This window comes from Monodelphis domestica, chromosome 1, assembly GCF_027887165.1.
Source record: "Monodelphis domestica isolate mMonDom1 chromosome 1, mMonDom1.pri, whole genome shotgun sequence".
NCBI lineage: Eukaryota > Metazoa > Chordata > Mammalia > Didelphimorphia > Didelphidae > Monodelphis > Monodelphis domestica.
In genome coordinates this window covers 550,624,608-550,650,131 of record NC_077227.1, presented here as the reverse complement: position 1 = coordinate 550,650,131, position 25,524 = coordinate 550,624,608, and the positions used below count along the sequence as shown (strand labels likewise).

Genomic DNA, 25,524 nt, shown 5'->3' with positions numbered 1-25,524 from the left:
CACTGAAGGCTGTTGAGTAGGCAAGTGACACAGTGTGGAAGCACTGGACAGAGAGCAGGCAACTGGAAGCCAGGAGACCACACTCCTTCAAAGACCAAGCAAATCCCATTTCCTTCATGAAACCTTCCTGAAAGACTCTCAGACTATAATCATCCTTCCCTTCTCTAAAATCCTACTGCATGTTCATATTAACACCACATAATCTAGAATTTGATGATATAGTAGTTAAATTTTCCTGTAGCTATTTTCTTCATGTAGATCTTATCTCCTTAATGGAATTATGTGCTCCAGGGAAAAGAAAGTATTTTCTACTCTTGTATCTCACTTTTAGTGGATATAGGTGTAAATAGTGACAGATACTATGGGTGTTTAACTAAAACTGGTTGATAGATTCTCAAGTTTCACCGAGTTTTCCTCCCGGAGTACAAGACCTCATACCAATGGTCACCTCATCAAAGATGTAGACTTTTAACTACGTCACCATCACATGGATGGTCAGGTGTTAAGCAAGGATCAGAAACTTCTAATTCCCTAGACCTATAGGAGTTGGAACTGAGCCTCTGGACTGGTGTTTAGTCCATGGGAAATTTAGAGTCTAGCCCAAGATAGCAATTACAAATTTGATGAAGTACCTTGGGGCAACTGGGTTGTGTTTGTGCAGCGAGAATATATATTGAGTGCCAGAGAAAATTATGATTGTAGAAATGATTTTAATGTGAAAATGATGACTAAATGGGTGTTTTAGAGGGCAGCCACAGGCCAGTTGTGCATTGAGTTAAAAGGCTGCAAAGGGGCATAGGATCATGTTTTGGGGCCTCATATGGTGCCCTTTCTCCTCCCCTTTACAAACACACACACACATTGACACACATAAACGCTTCAGTGCTAGATGAACTTCAGTGAAAGTCTTCAAGATCAGATTTTTGTCTTGTATAGTGTATCTGAATGGGTCTTCCTATTTCTTTTGGACATGGATTCCTCAGAGGGGCATAGGATAACTCAGGGAATGAAGTGGAGCTTGACAATAGAATATCACATATACATCAATAGGCCATAGGATTTCCACTTCTATGGCAGAGGGACAACTTGATCATTTATTAAAAGTGACAAGGCCTTAGTGTCTTAGTATCACTGACCATTGAGGTAAGAATAAGGAACATTTGGGTTTATTGCTTTTTCACAATCTGAAAATTGCAAGTTTTAGCAAAAATGTTATCCCTTTTCTTCCTGTGACCTCCAATGCACCAAAATATTTTTTTTTTACTTATTCATAAAGACTTTGAAAGGTCAGCAGATTCTCTGCTTCACTTTTAGGCAGAAGCATATTTAAACCTTTCCAGACAAAAGGAAATCTCTCCAATTTCTATTTTAAAACAAAACAAAAGGCAACCTCTTTATTAAGAGAAGAAGCTACCCAGCTGCCCCCTATCTTCTTCTTTTTTAAACTTTTACCTTCCACCTTGGAATCAATACTGTGTATTGGTTACAAGGCAGAAAAGCAGTCATGGCTAGATAATGGGGATTAAGTGACTTGCTCAAGGTCACACAGCTAGGAAGTGCCTGGAGCAAAATTTGAAACAAGACCTCTTGCTTCTCTTTCCAGGGACCCATCTAACTCTTTTACTTCTGACTTAGATCCTTAGACACCGTCTTGGACAAATCCTTTGCACTATAGATAAAACAAATAGGGCTTAAAGGGAAAGTAATTTTTCTAAGGTCACCCACAGTTTTGACAACTCTCAATGTTCAGAAAATCTTATTTCTAACAATAATTCTTATTGTCTCTGTCAGATCATACTGCCTTTTTATTCAGTCTTTGGGAGATGACAATTATTTGTTTTATTTATATGTGTTTTATCTCCACCAATGAGATGATAAAATTTCAAAGGCAAGGTGGTACATATCTTATGTTTTCCACCAATTACAGTGTCTACTCTGGTGTTGAACAGAGATTTAATAAATCTTAACTGAATCTATCCATCACCATGTTTTAAGAGTCCTTCACATATCAATAACTCTACCATGAAGACACTCTGCCACCTTAACCACCTGATTCACTAGTGTACATACAGAGTTCAGTCCAATTTGAGTCAATTGAATCTTGGATCTCATGTAAGTAGATCCTGGAAGTAATAGAAGCATTTTTCTATAACACATATCACAACATAGTCTTTTGGCATTAGACCCTGCATATGACATTAAATATAAAATTATTATATTACTGGATAATAATTCTAACATTCATGGTGCTTTAGTTTTCAAAGTGCTTTCATAGACATGACTTTATTTGACTCTCACAATATCTTGTAAGGCAGGCACCATACTATTTTATAGATGAGGAAACTGAAAGTTGGGGAGTTTAACTAATTTGTCCAGTGGTAGTCAATGGCAGTATCAGAGGAAGAACTCTGGTCTTATAGCTTCTAGTTTTGCATACAGACTACATATAGACTATGGTGCAAATCTAGAATTCATATTCTAAAGCAAGTAATAAGAGTACATCCAGTAATTCTGTACTATAGAACTAAACAAACACCCTATACTACTACAATATGTTTTTAAAATTGGATGATTATGATTTATAATTTCATTGATATTAATTTGTAAAGACCCATGAGAGTCTAAGCTACTTCTTTTTTTAAAAAACTCTTAGCTTCTGTCTTAGAACCAATATTGGTTCTAAAGTGGAAGAGCTTTTAGAGCTAAGCAATGGGAGTTATTTGACTTGTTCAGGGCCACATAGCTAGGAAGTATCTGAGGCCAACTTTGAATCCAGGACCTCCCATCTCTGGGTTTGGCTTTCTATACACTGAGCCACCCACTTGCCCCATAACTGTAAGCTTTTTGAGGGCATGGAGTATCTTTTGCCTTTTAAAAAAATCTCCAGGTCTTAGCACAGTGCCTGGTACATAGTAGAAATTTATCAATGTTTATTGATTGATTGCTATAAGGAACTCCCGATGAGTGAACACCTTCTGCCAATACAAATACATTTTTCTTTGTAAATTTTAGTCTTAGAGAACATCATTGAGATCTTTGAGGTTAAATAACTTACACAGGGTATCCCTAGAGTCTTCACTCTATTTTGGGAGTCATAATTAGAAGCTTTTTGATTAGGTCCTTTTGATTCAAAGCATCACTAGCTACCCACTATTCAACCTTCCCTATTTAAAAAAAGACTTTTAAAAAGTCTACTTCTTCAAATAATATACACTTTTAAAAATTTCAACATAGCTTTGAATTTTGCAGTGATAGATGTATAGAACCATGAAATGTAGGGCTATCTGAAAATAAGCTCATAGGAAAAATTCTGTTCTTTCACAAATGAAGAATTAGCTAGGTTTTTTCTCAGCTATTCATTCACAAGAAAAAAGGGCAAATATATCAACATCCATAACTTACTAGTCAAAAACTGGTATATCATAGGGTTAGTGAGATGTTAACTCATTAGATTATAAAGAATTCTTTTTTTATTAATTGTATCCACAGTTTGTAAGGATAAGTGATAAAGGATAGAGAAAAATACACAGATTATCTTTAAGAGGAAAGGAGGAGAATTTAGACACAAACCCTGGAAGAAGATTCTGGAAGGAAAGAAGGATCTTGAGAGTTTACTGAGTTTAACAGTTTCTACTGATCTGGCTTTCCTCTGAGCTGGTAGGAGGATCTTTGCCCTGGCATCTCCTGGGAAAAGACTAATCTTGTGGAAAGATTAGGAGTTCCTGGGTTGGAGAACTGCCTTGGAGGAGATCTGCCTTTCCCTGAAATACAGAGATCAACCTGTCAGAAACAACTTGGTTAAGGTAAACTCTTGGGTTTTGTCACCTGGGGCTTTGGGTTTACCTAGGAAGGACTCAGTACATCAGCTTTTTAAAGAAAATCTGTAGTCTGTAGGTAGTCAGATAGCTTTTGGGGGTCTAGATAAGGTCAAGGAGTGAATAAGGAGGGCTTGAGAAGACCCAAAGAGCAAACCCCATGGAGGGGGGAAGAGCATAGATTGGTGGGAGGAGCTATAGCCATGTAGATTTAGGACTTTATTATTTCTCTACTCTCAATAAACTTATTATTTTAAATAATTGTAAAGGTTGTGCTTCACTGGCCCTGGGAGGTTCCTAGTTGGTCTCCCCCCCCACCCCCATTTCCAAACCCTTTAGGTCCTTTCCATGTAATTTTCTTTGAATTGAATGGCTAAGCACTCAATATACTGAGGTTGTTTTCCTGGTAGTACCAGAACTTGCTCATTTATTATTTGATAACTGACCCATACAAGCAATGCTTTCCTTCTTCTCTGACGCTTGGAACCGCTTCCTTAAGGCTTAGCTCAAGTGTCACCTCTTTCAAGAAACCTTTCTTGATTTCTAGTTTTTCTATACCTAGGGGAATATCTAGGGCAGTATCTAGGGGATAGTTTCTTATCCTAAGTGGGTGGTGGTAATGCTCTACTCCCAAACACTATTTATTTTGAATGATTTGTTATATTAGTAGTCTGGAAACTAATTTGTACCCTATGATTTGTAGTTTAGGGAGATAATCAATCCATCTCAGGCTTCAGATAGATTTGGGCCTTTCATGGTCTTCGAGCTAGAAGGTGGATTTGAGTCATAGCTTGGATTTCTCAATGGGACACACAGAGTCTGTGAAATGGATGGAGGAGTAAGAATTTCAAGCAGTTGCAGTGGGCATTATGACTTAACAAGATGGTCTGGAGAGAACTGGTGGTCAAGGAGCAGCAATCAAAAGTATAAAATAAATGAAGAAACTGAGGAGAAAGCAGAAGACTGAGGAGAAATAGAGAAGAGATAAGAAGAACAAGCAGGCCTCTGTGGGCACCTTTGAGCAGAAGCCTAGAACTGAAATTAATGATCACACAACACATAAGTCTTCAAGGATTAATTAAAGTTCTTAAAAAAAATCGATTTTTCCCCTCAACTTTTCTTCCCCATGCCTGTCTAGGATCAAGACAATAATATTCTGCTAGATCTTTTTTAAACCTAATATTTTGATTAGGTCTCAGATATAGACCCAAGAAAGTATGGCCCTTCAAATGAGAGATTGTCATATTTTTGTATTTTTGTATATCTCTGACTGATATAAAGCACAGAGTCTGGAACATCGTAGACACTTAATATGTGCTTACTCATTGAATGCAATTTACTTACGATGATTCCTTCAAGTTTATCAATTCTTAGACACCTCTATGTGATATTAGAAGACTTTTGATCAAAGATTTTGAAGAAAAAGTTAAATATAGAAGGTTTCAGAATCTTAGAGAACTTCTAATTCAGTCCTTTGGTTTTTACATATGAAATAATTGAGGTTCAGGGACCTTGTATACGTATTATACAGATTATAAATAGTAGGTGCATAATAGGAAGCATTTATCACATATCAGCAAATATTCTGTAAAAATTACCATAGACTTAATTATTATGAATTTTAAGATGCTCCAGTTATCAGAAACATCATTTCATTTGATTAGAAAACAACTTTATTAAACTATAATAACAGATTGAAGAGGTAGGAAACTTAAACAAATCCCCTAATTTTCTGAGAAATAAGAACACTAAGGTTTTTGAGAATTAATGTGGTTTATCCCTGGTAGCCCAGATTGTGCTTAAATCCAGAAATGGATTGGGATTCCATTGACTTTTAAAATTATTTATTTGTGGTGAACTTTTAGTACAAGGAAATGGGTCAGATACTTTCTACTCAAGTTTGATTACTAAAAAAAATTAAAAAATTCTATTTAACCCTCTTTAACATGGCATAGGGATAGTGGAAGTAGGAATCTCCTGTTTTAATCTATTTATGAAAGAGATGAGAAAAAAAAAGAAATGCTCTCACCTTCAAGACTAACTGATATTGTTAAAGTCAGGGAACCCTTTTTCCTTTTTTTGTGTACTGAAAGCAAAGAACACTAAGACTTCACATAAGTATTCTAATTTTCCCTCAAATCACCCAACTCTTCCTCACATGTAAGGATTTCGTCAACTTACTCTATCAAAAGACCCAAAGGAAATGAAGGGAAAGATACTTTCCTTTTACCCAATTAATTACAAGGTGAACTATTTTCCGAGGTAGTTTTTAGTAATCTACTTCAAGGGTCCAGTCAAGAAAAAATAACATAGTAAAGAAATAGCTTTAAACATGCCATTTTTCAGGGATAACTGACAAAAGAAGTCACGTGTTAATAGTGGCAGTGTGAAGACAGTTTTCTTCAGTCTAATGGTAGCTTTCTGTGCTCACCATCCTCCCACCTTCTATGATATCTACTGGGAACTGCAGAAAGAAGGATTTCTCCTTTTAAGGTGTACCATGTAAGAATTTAATAATTTATCATTAAGAGACCAGAGATTAATGATCATTTTAAAACTCTGGTCTTTTTTTAATGGGTTGAAGTATGAAAATGAATTATAACTCACTAGATTCTGTGTAACAATTTATTCTATTTCTCAGATCACAGGAGAATTACGTGAGAGACACAGTGTCACTTAGCCAGAAAGAAACACTATGTATAAAAATTGGAGTTAAAAATTCGAAAAATCTTTGACCACTAAAAAAGAAACTGGTTTAATTTTAGAATGAGAGAATTTTCATAAATGGGGGCCCAGACTAGTGACAAATGGATTAAAAAACAACAAAAAAGAACCCTATTCCTTATATACTAAGACAAGCAGAAAATGAGAATAAGTGCAGCTCAGATTAGTTTAATGTGAATTCTAGGGGGGGGGGCAGCTAGGTGGCTCAGGAGATTGAAAGCCAGACCTGGAGACCAAAGGTCCTGGGTTCAAATCAGACACTTCCCAGCTGTGTGACCCTGGGCAAGTCATATAACCACCCCCCTCCCCCATTGCCTAACTCTTACCATCCTTCTGTTTTGGAATCATAAAAGGTAAAGGTTTAAAAAAATAAAGTGAATTCATAGTATACAGAAAGTATACTTTCTGATTTCTTCCTAATTACTCATACAGTACTCTTGTGGATTCTTGATTTTCTTGAATCCTTTGACTCTTTAGTTATTTCAGGATTAAGGGCATGGGGTTTGCTATTGCTATGGATGGAATTAATTGCTGTCCTTAGTGTTATCTAATCCAATCCCAAAAGATGACATATTGTGTTGCCTCTAAGTATATAGTTTTAAAAATATTTAATTACTGTGCCTTAATTTCCTTACTAAAACCTAACCCTCTTCTTTGCCTCTTTTAGTTTGTATTTGTGTTAGCTTTCCTTCCTTCTCTTTAGATATCCTGCTGTCATGGTTCTCTGAGTAGACTCATGTTCTTTATCTTAAGACTGATGCTTGCGTCATCTCTTTAGAGGATATTGATGCTATCAGCTTTAGAAGGAACCTGATGAAAGGTTCAGAAAGATAAAGGTTACTAGTGGTTAATGCAAAATAGGAAAAAGGAGTCATTGGGATTTCAAGGTTTCCTGACATGATGGTCCAGCTCTTTTTTCTGCTCCTCATTTGTGAGAAGGGTATGCTTTCAGAAAATACAGTTCAGAAATACAGATTGCTGTTGGATCTGCTCAAGTGTGGAACTAAAATATCACTCTATTTATAAGCAATGGCCTGCTATTTCAACAGCAAAACATGCAAAGTTTGGTTTTCATGTTATAGATGTTGCTATGAGTGGCAGGGAATTAGTGAGAGGATCACCACTTATAGCAGCAGCGTGAAATGTAAAGTATTTGGCATATTTAGGAACAGAAATAAATGACTGACAGAGAAGTTTGTTTTTTTCCCCGAGATGAGATGTCTTTTGAAAGTCCTGTTTCAGTAAACTAGGATGAATGTCTAAGAGTCTGGTCATGTGAAATGATCAAAATAGCATACAGCCTTTGAACTAGGCTCAGCCTAACTCCGCTTCACCCCAAGGGATTAAGAAATACCTGGAATACAAGCCATCTTGAGTGTTTTCCTGTGATATTGGTTAAATGATGCCTCAAAACATTTGTTTTTGAAGCTTCTCCATTGGAGATTTCTTCCTATAACTGAAAAAAAAACTTTGCAAAACAGCCTTTGGGAATCAGCTATCTGAAGTGATTTTTTTTCTCAGAAGGAGAAACATTAATAGTTTATTTTGAGACTAAAATAAACTTTTATTGTCTCCTTCGAGAGGATGTATAGCAACTAAGATATGGAAGAACATCCCTAAAACTGACCTTTCTGTCTTAAACTGACTGAGGTCACTTGAGCTTTGGGACTAATTTGACAGGTAATTTTTAAAGTAGTAATCTGTCCTTTTCTGCCTGGTTTGCTAAAAACTTGGAAAAGATTTACCTCTAATAGTATTGAATGGTATTAGGACTTTCCCCAGTATTGTTGATTCATCCTTTGGGGGTGTTTAGATAATTCCTCAAAAGCAATTTAGCCATGTGACCTGGGATGGACATTAAGGGTCACCTATTCTAATTTCCTCATTTTACAGATGAAGAAACTGAGGCTTAGAGAGAGGCTGAGTAATTTGTCCAAAGTCACATAAAGTAGCAAGTTCTATTTGGAATTCAAACCCAGGTCTTTTGACTCCAAATATTTCTTCTATATAACATCACAAGATGGCATAGTGGATAGAGTGCTGTACTTGAAGTCAGTAGGATCTGAAGTCAAATCCTGTGTTAGATATTTATTAGCTGTTTAACCCTAGACAAGTCATTTTACTTCCTTCAGTTTCAGTTTCCTCATCTGTAAAATGGGAATGATATTAATAGCACCTATTGCACGGGGTTGTTTTGAGGATCAAATGAAACAAAACATGTAAACAGATTTGTAACCTTTCAAGTGCTATATAAATGCCATGTGGTTATTATTTAGAAGCTGGGTTTTGAAGGGGATTGAAAAAAATTTACATTTTGCAGAATTATTTATTTGCTTCTGTACTATCTCTTCCAAATCAATGTTTGTAGCTTACCTAAAAGAATTTTTAAAAAGCAAAATTCTAACATGCCTTCTCCCCCATCCTCCCAGCATTAGAAATATAATAAGACATTGAATAGGGTTCCTGTTTGTTTCTTTATGGCAATCTATTATGCTCTATCTATTATGTTCACCTAATTGGATTTTCCTCCCCCACATATATTTACTTTTAGCTCTTTTATGCATTAAGAACAGGCTAAAGCCTATGAATTTCCTGGTTCAATAGTTCACGCTCAAGGGCCTGTAATTTCATCAGCGTGGATGAATATTCCCTCCACCAGGGCATATCATAACCCCTCCAATGCTTTAGTAGATAGCCTATGTGAATTGCTCTGGCTATAAAGTACAATATCCTGAAGCTAATCTGGGGATGAGTAGCTTCAAGCTACTCATCCCCAGATTATCTTTTCATGTGACGTTGGTCCTCACATGAAAAATACACAGTCCATCCCTGGGTGAGCAGAACTTGCCAGAGCTTGCCCTCTGACTGAATTTCTAACACAATGAAAATATTCGAAATATTTAAATCAGAACCAGAGAGTTCTATGTGAACCTCTAGCAGTCAAATTCTGAAAGTGAGGTTGGACATCTGCTGGACATTTCAGAAAATGTCCATGGGCCAAAGATTACAAGAAGCAATCTGGAATACAAAATGGAATATTTGAGAAAATAAACCCCCAAATATATCTTAGACGATCAACTAATGGTGTGTCCTAATAAAAAAAACCCAACTTTTATGTGATTAAATACTAATCTCTGACTCCTATACAGGCTTCCATAATTTAAAATAAAAATTTTCTATTGCTTTCCAGACATAAAAAACTAGAACTTGAGGGAACAATGCTTTATATCTTTTTTTTTAAATCATAAGCCATAGCCAATTTATGGAGTTGAATCAGCTATGACACTCAGCTACATGAGAGCATGTTTAATGTGTCTAGAAATAATTACCTCAATGGCCACACTCTTCAACTTCCCAAATATTTCATTATATGAGGCCTCGTCATGGAATTTTTCAGCATGAAAATTACGCTTACCCTTTTGCTGTCATGGGTTCCTCCAAAGCAAAGACCACGAAAACAAAATAGTTTTATGATGTTAAAGGAAATATTAGCCACTGGGTTAAAAAATATTGCCTTGCTGTGGAACCTTTTCCAAACATAATATATTAACAATAAAAATTAAACCTCTAAAACATATTGGTTAGGACCATATTTTATTTTCTAATGTGATCATAGATTGTGCTCCCTTCTTTAGTAGATTCTCTAAAATCTGTACTAGAAAATTTATGAATTAGTTGGCTAGGAGAATATATCTCAGTTTCAAAGATTTTTAAACGTAATTTATTTTGGGTACTGTGTATATGTCATTTTCTATCATGACCCCAAACCACTGTAACCATTTCAAAGAGTTTTCTTATGTGATCAAGCCAGGCTGCACGGGGTAACACTATCATTATTTCTGAAAAAGGAATGGTTAGAATGTTCAATGCTTGCCTTATGGGATTAGTAACAACCACCACACACCTACCTGAACTAAGAAAAGCTCTCCCCACAGGCTCTGGGAAATAGCAGTCCTTTATATTAAGGAATTGGCTTCCCTAGTATTCAAACATCTTTCAAGCCAGGGATGGGGGTTGAAGGGGAAAAAAAAAACGCCACCCTCCCTCTCATCAGGCTTTTGGCATTTCTGCTAGGCAAATTCCAAGGGAATGAGAAAGTACTATCACTGAAAAGCTCAAATCTGACTCCTTCCCTCCCTCCTTCCCTCCCTCCTAACCTCTCTCCTTTTTTTCCTCCTTTCCTTACTTTCTTCCTCTTTAAGATTATAGGCTTTGTATAGATGTTGGAGAGCAAGTTCAACCCTCTCATTTTACAGATGAAGAAACTGAAACCTTCTGTACAAGAAATAATTCCTAACCCTTTTTTGTTTGGGTTATGAGAAAGGAGCAAAAAATCAAACCATTCACATCTTGTTCCTAAAACATTTCAACTCTAATGTCCTAAATGTTGTTATTTTTACACACTAGACAGAAAAGTGGGGATACAAAATCAGAGTTGTATTCTGAAAATATAGAGGTTAAATATTGCAGGATTAATCAGTTCCTTTGTCATTTCATTAATACCCATTTCCATCCTATGCATATGATAAGATCACTATTGTGAATCCTCTGTAATCAATATCCTAAACCCAGATTTTACCAATCAACATATATCCAGCTGCATGGAGGTCCAAAATACCACTACACAAATAAGTGAGTTAAAGTCATTTTTAGAGCAAGGTCATACTAAGTAATAATCTCTGTTGCAAATATGTCAGATCATTCAAGACAAAAAAAATTTCCTTGTAAATTTCCTAGCTAAACCAAACTATAGTACCTTATAGGACTGATAATCTAAAGTACAACATATATGTACATATACATATACATGTAAACACATGCGAAACACACATATCTGCAAACTATAGTAGCCTTTGACATTCCACTTGAACAATTATTTGCCTGAAAGAAGTCCAAAGTCTACAAGGATATCTAGATCATAGTCTTTAAAATAAAGATTAAGGGATTTCACAAAGGGTAAATACTATAGTAAGGAAGAGAGAGAAAGAATTTTTGCATGACTTCCATTACTTGAAACTTATCTCATGAAGTTCAACCCAGAGAATTAATAATGAAAATTTAAACCAGAATACCATCTAGTTCTTTATTAATATGTTAATGATTACCATGCTCTTCTTCTTCCTCCTCTTCTTCCTCCTCCTCCTCCTCCTCCTCTTCTTCATCCTCTACATCTTCTCCTTCTTCATCATCATCTTCCTCCTCTTCTTCAATCTCCTCCTCTTCCTCTCGATCTATCTCTTCATCATCTTCATCCTCTTCCCCTTGCTCCTCATTATCATCTGAGTACTCCTCCTCTTCCTCTTCTTCTTTCTCATCCATTTCCTCAGTTCCATCTGTTTCATAACATTCATCTACTGAGGAGTTGTCAGTTTTAACCACAAATGGCTTTCTTTTGGGAGCAGGTTCTTGAGGTTGCTTATCTTGTGTTTTTCTTTTTTTAGCCAAAGGGCAGCCATAAACACTGTTTAGGAAAGTAAAAGAGGTGTGTTATTATACCACCCTTGATAGTCAGAGTGATAGAAGTCATATCATTTAATCAACTTTATTAATTATTATATCTCTTCTGAAGTATTTAGCAGACTGGTTTCAGTGCCATTAGTGAGCTGACAACACAGTAACATATAATCTGGCAATTGTTATTGCAATTATAATGCTTTGAAATATAGATTTTATTCATCTAGTTACTTTAAAATGTAGTCATTTTACATTTTACCTTAAATTTTCATAGGTCCAATAAATCCTTATGCTTTAGATTACCAATCATCAAATGGGTATAATAATATCAACTCATTCATTGGGATACTATAAAGATTAATAATGCATATATTTTAGTGGAAAATCAACTCAATGAGAATTTTGATAATGATTCAACAAGTTTAAAGCATTTTGATGGAACAATTAATTGAAGAAATATTTCTATTCTATTCTTTTTATAATACATCCTATCTTATCCTATATTATATATTACATTACAAAAGGACTTGGGATGGCCACATCTTTTTGGAAAAAGAAGTATTTTTTTTTTCATTCTCTGCAAAGCTTTGACAATCAGCTGGGGCCTAGGAAGGCAGTGCTACTATTAGGTAGTAGTACTTTTGTTGATGTTGAAAATACTAATCTGATCAGTGTACTAATGATAGCATATTTCCTGGCTTTCTAGGTATCCAGCAAAGCATAGAGAAGCAAATGTATAAACTAAGATGCAGCTGCAATCTGAACTGGTTTAGTGATTTACTACAATACAGTCATTGTGGCCATCTAGTCTAGTCCTCTCAAGTGATGGATAAGGAAACTAAATCCCAGATAAGTAAATAACAAGTGCATGATCACATGAGGAATATGTTAGGAGACTCAGCCATTTGACTCAGATTTTCTGACTTCAACACACTTTCAATGGTCCCACACTGCCTCCCTAATTTACTCACTATTGAACTTCGGATAGCCCATAGGAAATATAACAGCAATAATCAAAAATTTGCCTAGACATGATTTATAACCCAACATGCAGAGAAATCCTATGAGGTCTTCCAATGGGATTTTGCATTTTCTAGCTCAGGTGGGTCATCCAATGAATGAATGAATGATAAGAATAATCCTCTCCCCCACCTCTATCACTGAAAATATAGTAGTGACAAATTTTGTCCTTGAGGAAACCATGAACAAAAGTAGACCAAATATCTATATTATGAAAAATAATGATGGTAATAATGCTGTCTTAATTTGTGTAGAAATTTATACTTCACAATATGCTTTCGCTTTTGCTACCATTTAATGCTCACAAAATTCTATGCATTGTGCAGTTTTATTATCCCCTTTTTTTTTCGGTGGTAAAAAGTGAACCTTTTTGATCCATAGTGTTAGTACATGGCAGAGGCATGACTTGAACTTAGAGGTCCTGTCTATTCTAGTATTCTTTCCCCTAGTCTATCCTGGGAGTATGTGTTGAACAGATCCATGAGAGCAGAAAATCCACCAAATAGAAATCTTTCTGATCTAAACATTTAGTTTTTGTTGGAAATATAGACATTCCAGGAGATTCAATCCTAAAGTGAATTTCTTTTGATGCTGACATTCTTTGTTCAAACATTAACTTATTTTCAATTAATTAATTAATTAATTTTTGAAACCCTTACCTTCCATCTTGGAATCAATACTGTGTATTGGTTTCAAGGCAGAAGAGTGGTAAGGGCTAGGCAATGGGGTTGAGTGACTTGCCCAGGGTCACACAGCTGGGAAGTGTCTGATTTGAACCTAGGACCTCCTGTCTGTAAGCCTGACTCTCAATCCACTGAGCTACCCAACTGCCTCCTAAACATTAACTTATAATAATAATAACAGTAAAGACCTTGGCTATCTTGTACCCTAGTTTTTTTTTGTTTTGTTTTTTGTTTTTTTAATTTTTTAATTTTTATTTGGTCATTTCCAAACATTATTCATTGGAAACAAAGATCATTTTCTTTTCTTCCCTCCCCTGTACCCTAGCTTTTATCTGAGTCTTCTTTTCTGCTTGCACATCTCCCTCATACATACACACTCATCAATCACTCATCAATATAGTATTTATGAGCAGTGTGTTCTCAATATTTCTCTTCACTGGGAGATTAAAACTGAGTTTATGGGCTTGCCCATACTTATATTAATCTGGGATGCTTATAAGTAAATAATCTAATTATCTGAACCTATCTGGGGATGCAATTCATTTGCTTTTTCTAAACGGCAATGGGGAAATAACGTTCAGTTATTAACTTACCATTCCTAGTGCAGATAATCCTAGAAATGATCACTGATTTCTGTTTCTTATTTCAGGTCTAACTTCAGATGTGTTTTTTTTGTTCACTCTCCTTCTTGGTTCCTTTGCAACTATACAGTAACTTACATATTCTTCTAGTGTCTCTTATTTTGAAAGAGAAATTGCTTTGTTCATAGGATCATTAGATTATTAAGAAAAGGGCCTTAGTGGTCATCTAGTTGAAATATCTAATTTTTTTTTATAGATATGAAAACTGGAGCTACCTGAGGGATTGGGCCACTTGCCCAGACTCACACAATTAGTATGAGATGCAGCCATTGAATCCAGATCTTCCTGGTTCCCATTCAATTACTGTCCATCACACTATGGCTACTTTTTCTCAAATTCCCAGGAAAATAATTTGAAATCTGTTTCTTGTTATGGATTCTACCACTGACAGGATTGAAATGTACCTCACCTGTAGTACTGAGGGTAATGTAGACATGGCTGCTAAATGGGTGGGCATCTAAGGTAATCTTCCTTTATTTAGGATCTTCTCATTGCTCCTACTCTGACCGAGGCCTTAGTTTCCTTATCTGTAAAATAAATTGGTTTGGACTGGCGGTTCTCTGGGGTAGTATTTTGCTCTGTAGCTATGAATCTATGATGCTTTGTCTTGCACTTTCACTTCCAGGAGAATGAGAGAAGAGAAAGTTGTTGGGTTTCTGCCTCTTTCACATAATCTGGAATATTATTGAAACTCACTTAGAATTATAATTTACTTTCAGGAAATTCATAACTAAGAAAGTAACCAAAGCATAGCGACTCAGAAGTTATTTAACTTTGCACAGGGGACTTTACCTTTCTGGGCCTCATTTTTTCATTTATAAAATGAAGGAGTTGGACAAAATGGTTGTAAAAGTCCCTTTCAGTTCTTTGGCTTTAGGAGTTCAATAGCTATCTAACTTGGACCACTTTTAGTTTCATTAATCAAAATAGTAAAATATATTTATATGTATAATATGTGTAAGCATACACTTTAAAGCCATTTCCAATGTGAAAGGAAAAATTGGTCTCATGGAGACATCAACTTGTAGAATTAGAAAAGAATTTGGAGGTCCAATTGTCTCCATTACTCCATTTTACAACTGGGAAAACTGAGGTCAAAAGAGACGTGATGTACTCATAGTCATAGCACCAGGCAGTGGCAGGGCTCTTGGTAACCTGAAGTCTACCATCTTCCAGGCCAGTATTCATTTTGTCTAGCCATAGTGCAATGTTTCTAATTTTGATATTATAGTTTGTCTGGGGATGAATTGAAAAGATAGAATTAGGTCCTGAACCTATGCTTAGTGGATATAAGGAACTTCTAGATAAGGAAACTTCCTCTACCAGTTTAGGTCAATACTTTCTTTGCAATATAAGTGAGTAGTTTAGAGAACTGAGAGGTAAAGTGATTTGGCCAGGGTTGCCTAGCCAGTACATAGAAGACTGAGAACTCGAACCCATGTCTTTCTTGGTTAAAAAAAATCTGCTCACTATTCACTGTCTTGAAGGACAATGACAGCTAGTGGGTAGAGCACTGGGCTTGGAATCAAGAAAACATCTTCCTGAGTTCAATTCTGGCCCAAATACTTCCTAGTTTGAAACCCTGTTTGCCTCAGTTTTATCATCTGTAAAATGACCTAGAGAAGGAAATGACAAACCACTCCAATATCTTTGACAAGAAAACCCCAAATGGAGTCATAAGGAGTCAAACATGATGGAAATACAACAGTAACTTGAAAGACATTATAAATACAGTGTCTGTTCTCTTGCACTAAGCTTGTAATAGCCATAAATCCATGTAAACTCCCAGAGTTGTCATCAATATATTTTAGCTCCCCTAAAATGAAGCATGTCTAAAGTAAGTAAGCAAACTTTGATTAGTAATGCATTTTGTGAACTAAATATCTTGTGGATTGTTATTTTTCAAATGTATTTAGTTGTAAATATTAATGAAATATATTTTTAATTAGAATTAATACTGAATTTGCAGTAGCACTTTGTCATTATGTATTTTCTAAATCAGTTAGTGCTCATGACACAATCATTTTTATAATGGGGACCCCAAATTTTTGACATTAAAAAAATCCTCATTATCAAAAAAATTGAGGACAGTGAATAGGAAAACTCATTGGACCCCAAATCAGTGGAACAAGGTTAGAACCTTGGTCTGCCACTGATTTTTCTGTGTGACCCTGAGCAAGTTATTTCCATCTTCTGGGCCCTTGCTTTCCCATCTGAAAAATGAAGGAGATGGACCAGATAATCTGTTAAGTCACTTTTTATGCCAACATTCTATGATTTATGGTCATGAACTCTTTTACTTCTTATTGTTGTTTTTTCCTGATGAGTGAAACTTCCAAAATACTTTTGCAATCTTTCCAATTCTACTTCGTTACCTTTTATTTTCTTGCCTGCCCTACATTAACCCTCAAATTACTTGAAAAATCATTGTGTAATTTGCAGACTTCTGTCCTGGATCCAGTTTATCAACTGTTGGGGATAAAATGGACCTCCCATTCCAGAGTTTCATGCCAATTCCCATGCCCTGATGCACATACTTCTAGCTAGATCTATTGATGTAAAATGTAAATAAAACTGACACCCTGTGGTGGCAGAATTCTCTTATGCTACTTTTTTATTTGATCTATAATCTTTTAGTGCCAGTCTCTGGCATCTATTTTTAATGTGGCAACAAAATTCAAGCCAAAAGAAAGACTTCATCAGAATTTACCTACAGTATTTAAGTAGCCACGTAGACTAGAGAGTCTACTAAATTCTGAGCATGTTTCCTAGCCTATGTGACTTGGGAGCTTGAAATGTTTCAAAATACTGCCTTGTAAAGCGTTCCTAGAATGTGAGTTGGGGGAGTATAGATTTACATAAACCTGTATTACTATATACCATGTTTGTTTGTTATTTTTTCCTAAAAGGTGGGCAGCAAACCTGCAAAGAGAGGTTATTGCATATCACAGCAAGGGTACTGATTTCAGTGGGGTTTTAATCTCATTCCTTCTCCAACCTGGCAATGATTTCAGAAGCTGCTTTGTGTCAACACTAGGCCTGCCCCAGGGCTGCCATAGCATACTGATTCAGCCAGGCAATCCATAGAAAATTGTAAAAAAATTCTCTGACTCAAATTACCAACCTGTGACAATTCCATTTCCACAGAAAGCTTGAGGATACTCCTAAATGTTAAACTAGATACTGGTGCATCCAGTTAAACCTCAAATAAGATGTTTGGTAAAACCCCATAGCTCTTTGGTTTTAGTTTAGTAATGAGTTAGAAAGGCTTCTCAGTATTTCTACTTTCCATTGCCCTCTTCTTAAATCCTGTTACTCAGTCTTATAGTTGTGTGGTCTGTCCTATTTCTGCTCTTCTATCAACAATGCAGAGATGTAGGGTAGATTGAGATACTATCTAGAAACTAAGAGACAGACAATAGAAGAATAAAAACAGATGGAGTATACTAATATATTTAGTGAAAGGGCATTTGAAAAAAAGGAAGTCAATCATTATAATCCTAACTGAACTAAAATAAATTATCACATTAGTTAGATAAATCACACTTTGTTAAAGAATATATACATATGTAATCTGGCTTTGAGCATGCACATTTTACCTAATATATAGCCCTTTCTATCCCTACTACATGAAGCCTATCCTCCTTGATTGGCTTTCAATGTCTTTAAAGGGATTGTCCCCACACTGTTTTCTCTCTTTTCTGCCTTGGTCCTTGCATCTTGTCCCACAAGTCCTGCAAAAGCTCTCTCTCTTCATGTCTCTATCATACTATTCTATTGTGCTCCTAGCTACTCTTCCCAGCACCCAGTCTCTAGCCTGGATGCCATGAACTGAAACTGGAAATGGGGGGAAGGGACTTGACTTTCCCAGGTCTCCTCCTTTAATTCCAGCTCAAAAAATGGGCCCGAGTGTCACACAGCTAATACATATTTGAGGTCACATTTGAACTCAGATTTTCCTGACTCCAGGCTAGTTTGATACCTTAGGATCCTATTGCCATGATCTCCCTTTCTTGGGATCTACCTAATCCTCAACCTCCATGGGAGTTTACACTAAACTAGGGGACAGACTTGCATCAGTACTAACATGATGATACCTATGGTCAGCCAGTCCTTTCTGCTTCCTTATCTCATCCCACTGCCAACTGAATTTTCACTAGGACTAAGAATTCATGGTTACTTCTCTATTAGGCCTGTATTTCTACTAACATTTTATGTTTCTTAATGATTTATCTTCCCAGGACAGTAAACTTTAATATCTGATCCATATCACCAAAGGCCGCTGCTCTTGTTAATTTCACCTTTCACTTAAACTTTTTGCTGAATTTTGCCAACTAAGAATTTTTGGAAAATACAGGATATATTATTTTATTTAAAGCTGTATTCCAAATAAATATTTTTAGAGTTATAAAATATTAAATAAGTAATTCCTTTAACAAACTTTTGGGCTGTAGTGTTTTTAATCTAAAATCTAAAAAATATCATAGAATATTATTCATGACACTTGCTAATAAAGGTCAAAAAAGTCAAAATTGTAAGATTTGTCCATGAAAATACCTAAAAAATTTCTTCTGTTTCAATATAAGATGAATAGAATAATACCCAATTGGAAAGTCAACTTCTTCAGCCACCTAATGTGTTTTTTTAAGTTATTCCTTAGGTATCCAAGAAAAATGAACAGGAAGTGGTATTCTTTTAGATTTATGAGGCAGTTTGACGTAGCAGAGGAAGTGCTAGACCTGAAATTAGAAGAGACCTGGTTCAAGTACCAGCTTTCCTACTTCCTAGATTGACCAAATCACCTAATGTCTGAGTCACAGTTTATTCATTTGGCAAATGTGGGGCCTGAGTTAGAAAACTCCCAAGTATCTTTTTATCCCTCGATATCTAGGACTCTAAGATAATTTTGAGTCTTCTAGCCCAATTCATTTTACAAATGAGTAAAACTAAGGTGTGAACTTTTTTTTAAACCCTTACCTTCTGTTTTAGTATCAGTTCTAAGAAGGATGGCAAGGGTTAGCCAACTGGGGCTAAGTGACTAAGAGCCAGGAAGTGTCTGATAACAAATTTGAAACCATGTCCTCCAGACTATAGGCCTGGTTCTCTATTCACTACGCTCCTGAGCTGCCTCCAAATCTAGAATTGTTAAATGACTTGCTTATGGTCATGCAGAGATAGGACTAGTCAGATATCCCAGAGAATACCAGAGTTGAAAGAGACTACAGAAGTCATGAAGTACCTGCACTTTGAAGACCTTTAGAGAGGGGGTAATAATCATCATCCCCATAGGTCCATTTCATTTTTGGACAGTTCTAATCTTAAATAATTTTATATCAAACTTCAAATAGCAATTTTGTAATTTCCATTTGTTATTAATAATTCTGTTTTCTGAAATCTATTCCTCTTCAATATGAAAGCCCTTTAAATACCTGAAAACAACTTATTTCCTCTGGCTTCTCTTCTAGGTGCTAAACATCCCCAGTTCCTTTAACTGATCCCCATGTGACATAATCTTGAGACCCTTTATGATTCAAGGTACTCTTCTTGGGATATTCCTTCCTAAAATGTAGCATTCAGAACTGAGCACAATCCTCTAGTTATGATATGAAAAGGGCAGAGTACACTAGATGGATGCTATCTTTGTCTTAGATACAATTCTTTTCAATACAACCTCAAATTCTATTAGCTTTTTTGGTTGTTGGCATTATATTATTGACTTGGAGATCTTCAGTCCACTAAAACTCTCAGATTGTTTTTTTTCAGATTAATTGCCATATGGATGGTCTCTAGTTTTAAATTTATGATTCTATAAAGATATGCCCCATCACCCATATATTATACTCATTGATTTTTTGGACCCAAATTAAGACTCTACATTTACCTCTATTAAATTTCAAATGACTAGACTTGACTTAACTTTCTAGTCTGTCAATATATTTTTGGCTTCAGATTTAATTATTCAATGTGTTAGCTATTTATTCTAGTTTTATATCATTTACAAATTTGGTAACTGTGCCATTGATGCCTTTTATATCAAAGGCATTTAGGTACTTTCTTATTATCTCCCTACTTATCTTGGATTTCAACTCCCTCCTAGTTATTTTTGTTCTGTTCATTTCTATCCAGAGATTATTCACCTTGGAAGAGAAAACAGAACAAAAATTAGAGTTAATTTAGCTCTGCTTATCTCTAGGAGCAGTATTCACCATTCCATTCAAAATAGCAAAAAAGAGACAAAAACCCAAATCAAAATAACAACAAAAAAGACAACCATCTGGTTTTCTTTGCCATTACTTGCCAGCCTTAGCACATTTGAAACTCTAGTTTTCCTGACACTTATATTTTCAAGACCATGTCACTTTTTAAATTCATCTTTGTTGATTGATCCTCCATTACTTCCCCTTACTTTTATCATCTAAACATGCTTTTTAAAAATCTCAGATGCAGTTCAACCATTCTAGAAAGAAATTTGGAATTATACTGGCAATGACTAAAGTGACCATTCCCTTTTACCCAGAGATCCCACTGCTAAGCATGTGCTCCAAATATATTAGAGATAGAAAGGTCTCATATCTACTAATAAAGTCATAGTAGCACTTTTTTGGTGTGGTAGCAAAGAAATGAAAATAAATGGAAATAAAGTAGATGTCCATCCTTTGGGGAATGGCTAAACGAATTGTGATAAATGAATGTAATTGAATATTACTACTCCTTAAGAAATGGCGAATATGAAGCATTTAGAGAAGTATGGGGAGATGTTAATGGTGCACTGCAAAACAAGCAGAACCATGAAAAGACTATATATATATATATATATATATATATATATATAATGATTATAACTGTAAATGGAAAAAATAAACAATGAAATTGAAAATTACATAATTATAATGACCAAACTTGTTCCTGAAGAAATGATGAGAAAATGAACTTTCCTTTCTTTTTTATTTTGTGTGAGAGACTGTAAATGTAAAATATCCTATATGCTGCCAAACTTGGTGGACATTGTGAAGATTAAATTAACTCCCCTGCCCATTTTTAAAATTTAATCACCAAAGGTATAAACACCCCATTCACACTTGAATGTGGGAGGTCTGTGACCCATGTGTGTGATAGTGGGTGATGAATCAGAATCGACTAACCGACCCATGGGTAGTCGTAAGCAAAGCTTTAGACTGTGATTTATCCACATAAAAAGTGGAGGAAGGAATAGGAAGTGATGCAAAAGAAAGTGTCTTTAAAAGGGAGTTACAGCTTCCTACAGAGGAGATTTGTCTGAGATCCTTGTCTGAGAACTTCAAAGAAAAATTCGACTTCTGAAGTTCTGAGTTCAAGTCAGAGGCTGATGAAAAATCTGCTGATTGGACCTGAGACCCTGTACATGGTGAGACTGTCCTTGAATCTCTTCCCCTTGGACTGACATGTGGTGAGTGAAAAAGGCTGACTCCTTTCCTGGATTTTCTGAAGAGACTAGCCTCAGGAGAGACCTATCCTCTTGAGAGAGGCTCCCTGCAACCCCAGGTCCTTGGGTACAATGCCTTTCTGGTTAAGGACTAAACTCCCCTGCCTGTTTTTGAGCCAGGGGTCAGAGCAAAATACTTAGTGCTTAGGCTAGATATCTCACCCAATCCTCTTTCTAATTTTTTAACTTCACTCTCTATATTTTGTAAAATAAATTGTAAACAAATCTCTTTGGGATTAATTAAATTCCTGGTGACCCTAAATTTTGAATAATCCAGCCCAATCTTTTTAATAAAAAATTCCCCCCCTTAAAATATGTTAGTTAATTTTACTGAACTACCTTTTAATTTTCATTATTTGTTACAAGGTATGGGTAGGTGGAGGGATATATTCAAAATGATATAAGACAAAAGATATAAGTAAAAATGTAAAAAACTTCATTGGGGTCTTTAAACAATTATACTCATCAGAATTGTTTTACTTTACATCTTCTGAATTTCATTATTTAATGTTTTCCATCTCTCCTGGACTTATTTCCCTTATAGAATTTTAGGTTATAAAATCTCCCCTGTAATTCCTCTGAATTTTAAAAAATCTATTCTCCTGAAACCATGGGCCCATGTTAGACTGTGACAGCATGCCCTTGCTTTTCTCTCAAGTTCTGAAATGGGCTGGTCTCTACTCTCCAAAGCTCCTATCCATTCTACTTTAGGATTCAGATCTTTCTTTCACATGAGATTTATTAGTTCCAGAATAGGAGTTTTTTCTACTTTTTGAAAGCAAAATTATCATTAAGAAAAGCCAAGAAATTATTATTGTTGTTCTGCTATGAGCAAAGTGAGAGAGTGCTAGATATCGAAAATTTCCCATGACTACAATGCTGTCTACTAAATTATGTGTACTGACATGACCAAATCTGAGTTAAAACCTCATCTCTAATGCTTATTACCTGATTGACCTCTGAGAAGTCACTTAACTTTCTAGGTTTTACTATCCACAAATACAAAATAATAAGGTTAGATTGGATGCTCTCTGAAGTCTCTTTGTTCTCCAAAGTCATAAACATAATTCTAAATATCACTTTTGTCAGATCATATCTTTCCTGAAAAATCTTTAACATTCCCTATTGCCTACCAAATCAAAACTAAATAATTTTGCTTGGTGTTCGAGGCTTTCTATCATCTAGACTTGGCTCTTTTAATGGACTGCATCTTTCAAAAGGCTCTTCATTTGAATGGCCTCTTTACCATGACACAAACTTATAATCATTCTTGCCTTCAGTATTTCTATGATGCCTTTTCTCATGCCTAGAGAACCCTTCCCTCTATCCATATAGTACTAATCCCTTAAAGTCCAACTCTAATTTTACCTTCTCTGTGAATCTTTCTTCACAGTCATAAACTGAATGGATCTTTACCTTTCCTTTGAACTCTTCCATTACTTAAAATATGCCACTATAAAATTAGCACTCTATGAGATCCATTAGGGCAGAGGACTTTTTGAATTCACAGCTAGTGTTTAATAAATTCTCATGATAAACTTCTTTCACTGTTTCATCATGGTATGGAGGTGAATCTCGGTTCTTCAATTTAATAAGCATTATTCAGTGTTCAGAGCATAGTGAAAAGCACAAGGGAAACAGTCAAAAGACATTTCCTAACCTCAAGGAACTTACATTATACTGGGAGGGGAGGAGAAAACAATAGGTACACCAATAAGTCAGTACTAAGTAATTAGGGGTGAGCTAGTATTTACAACTGAGAAACTCAGTTGTGTAGGATACTGCCATTGAGTTAAGCATTGAAGGAGTTAGGGAACCTGAGAAGCAGAGGCGAGGAAGCAATGTATTCCAGGTTTGGGAAATGTCTGTGCAAAGACAGGAAATTGAATGTTATGTTCAGAGAATGATGCCAGGCTAGTTTGGGTGAGATATAAAGCTGTAGTGTCAAACTCAAATAGAAACAGATCTCTGCATGCCACTTATGGACTTAGAAAAACAAAAATGAACATTATCCATGTTACAAAAATATTTTATGCAAATATTATATCTATATGTATGTACATAGGAGTACACAGGGTTCACATTAGGAGGCGCTATTGTAGAGAGTTTGCTGATAGCTAGGTGGCACAATGGATAGAGCCTAAAGTCAGGAAGACCTGAGATCAAATCTAGCCTTCACTTACTAGCTATGTGATATTGGACAAATTGCTTAACCTTGTTTACCTCAGTTTCATCATCTATGAAATCAGCTTGAAGAAAATGACAAACCACTCCAATATCTTTGACAAGAAAACCCCAAAATGGGGTCAAAAAAGTTGGCCATGACTGAATTGAGCTGAATAACACAACCAAAATATCTGTTGATGGACACAGAAACACATACTAATGAAACCACAGATGTTCCATGTCTTTAAGTAAAAAATAAAAGGAATAGCATTAAAAAAGACTTCACTGTAGTCATTTACCTTACTATTTGCGTTATCTTTTACTTAAGTATTGATCACATTCTATTTTGTATAGCCATTTATATTCACAACTTATCTCCTCTACTAAACTGCAAGATCTTTGGATAGAGAATCTGACAGATATTATCTTTATAACTCCCTGAGCATCAGTGCATGAGTCTATTAATCAACAAGTAATAAGTAACTATTATATGCTAAGCACTGTTCTATGCTCTGAGATACAAATATAATGCAGATAGATGGCAATGGATAGCATGCCAGGTCCAGAGTTAGGAAGGCTCATGTTCTTGAGTTCAAATCTGGACTTAGACACTAACTGTGTGACCCCGAGCAAGTCATTTAATTCTGTCTTAGTTCCTCGTCAGTAAAAGGAAATGATCAACTACTGCAGTATCTTTGCCAAGAAAACCCCGAATGAGGTCACAAAGAAAGGGCTGTGACTAAAACTGAACAGCAACAAGAAATTAAAGGAATGATACAGTTTCTAGTCTCGATGAGTTTACATCATCTCTCATAGATTATTTGATCTAGAGGGTCCTTATATATCAAAAATATCTAGTCAAATGAGGAAACTGCATTTCAGAGAGGAGAGAATAGTTATATAGTTAATAAATGCCAGAGTTGGGACCTGAATCCAAGCTTCCTCAGTCCTTTTCTAGTAGGCTATGCTACCCCAGAGAATAAGGCAATTGTTTATTGACCAACATGCAGCTATTTCAGTACAATCAGTACACCTATCTATGCAAGTGCAATGAACTTAGGTAAGGATAGGAAGGACAGAGAATCTTGCTATTTACCCCGTTAATCACTTTACTTAATAGTGCATATAGTAGACAGAGAGCTGGTTTTAGAGTTAGAAAGACTAGAGCTTAAGTACTACTTTTGACTAGTTTTGTGATGCTGGTCATCAGTGCCCCTGATAAATGTAGGAATATAAATTGAAGAGCAGGTGTCAATCTGTACTGATATAGGAATCTTTTTTTTTTTTTAAGATAATGAGAATTTCCTTCTAAGCAGTTCCTTCTATTAATGAAATCATGTAGTTGTTACTGTTCAATTGTGTCTGACTCTTTGTGACTCCATTTGGCAAAGATATTAAAGTGGCTTGCCATTTCTTTCGCTATCTCATTTTACAGATGAAGAAACTGAGGCAAACAGAATTATGTCATTTATCCAGGGTTATCCAGCTTGTAAGTATCTGGGGCTGGATTTGAATTCATGAAGATGTCTTCCTGATTCTAGGCCACCTACCTGTCACAG

General features: G+C 35.6%; 1 protein-coding gene across 26 annotated transcripts in view; it reads right to left on the bottom strand.

The window, feature by feature from the left end:
- MYT1L (myelin transcription factor 1 like) overlaps positions 1-25,524 on the bottom strand; it is a 730,943-nt gene that overhangs the window by 216,443 nt on the left and 488,976 nt on the right. For all 26 annotated transcript variants that reach the window (XM_056813380.1, XM_056813371.1, XM_056813377.1 and 23 more), the window contains one exon: positions 11,645-12,000. In XM_056813380.1, coding sequence (XP_056669358.1) covers positions 11,645-12,000 — 356 coding nt within the window. The remainder of the gene's footprint in view (positions 1-11,644; positions 12,001-25,524) is intronic.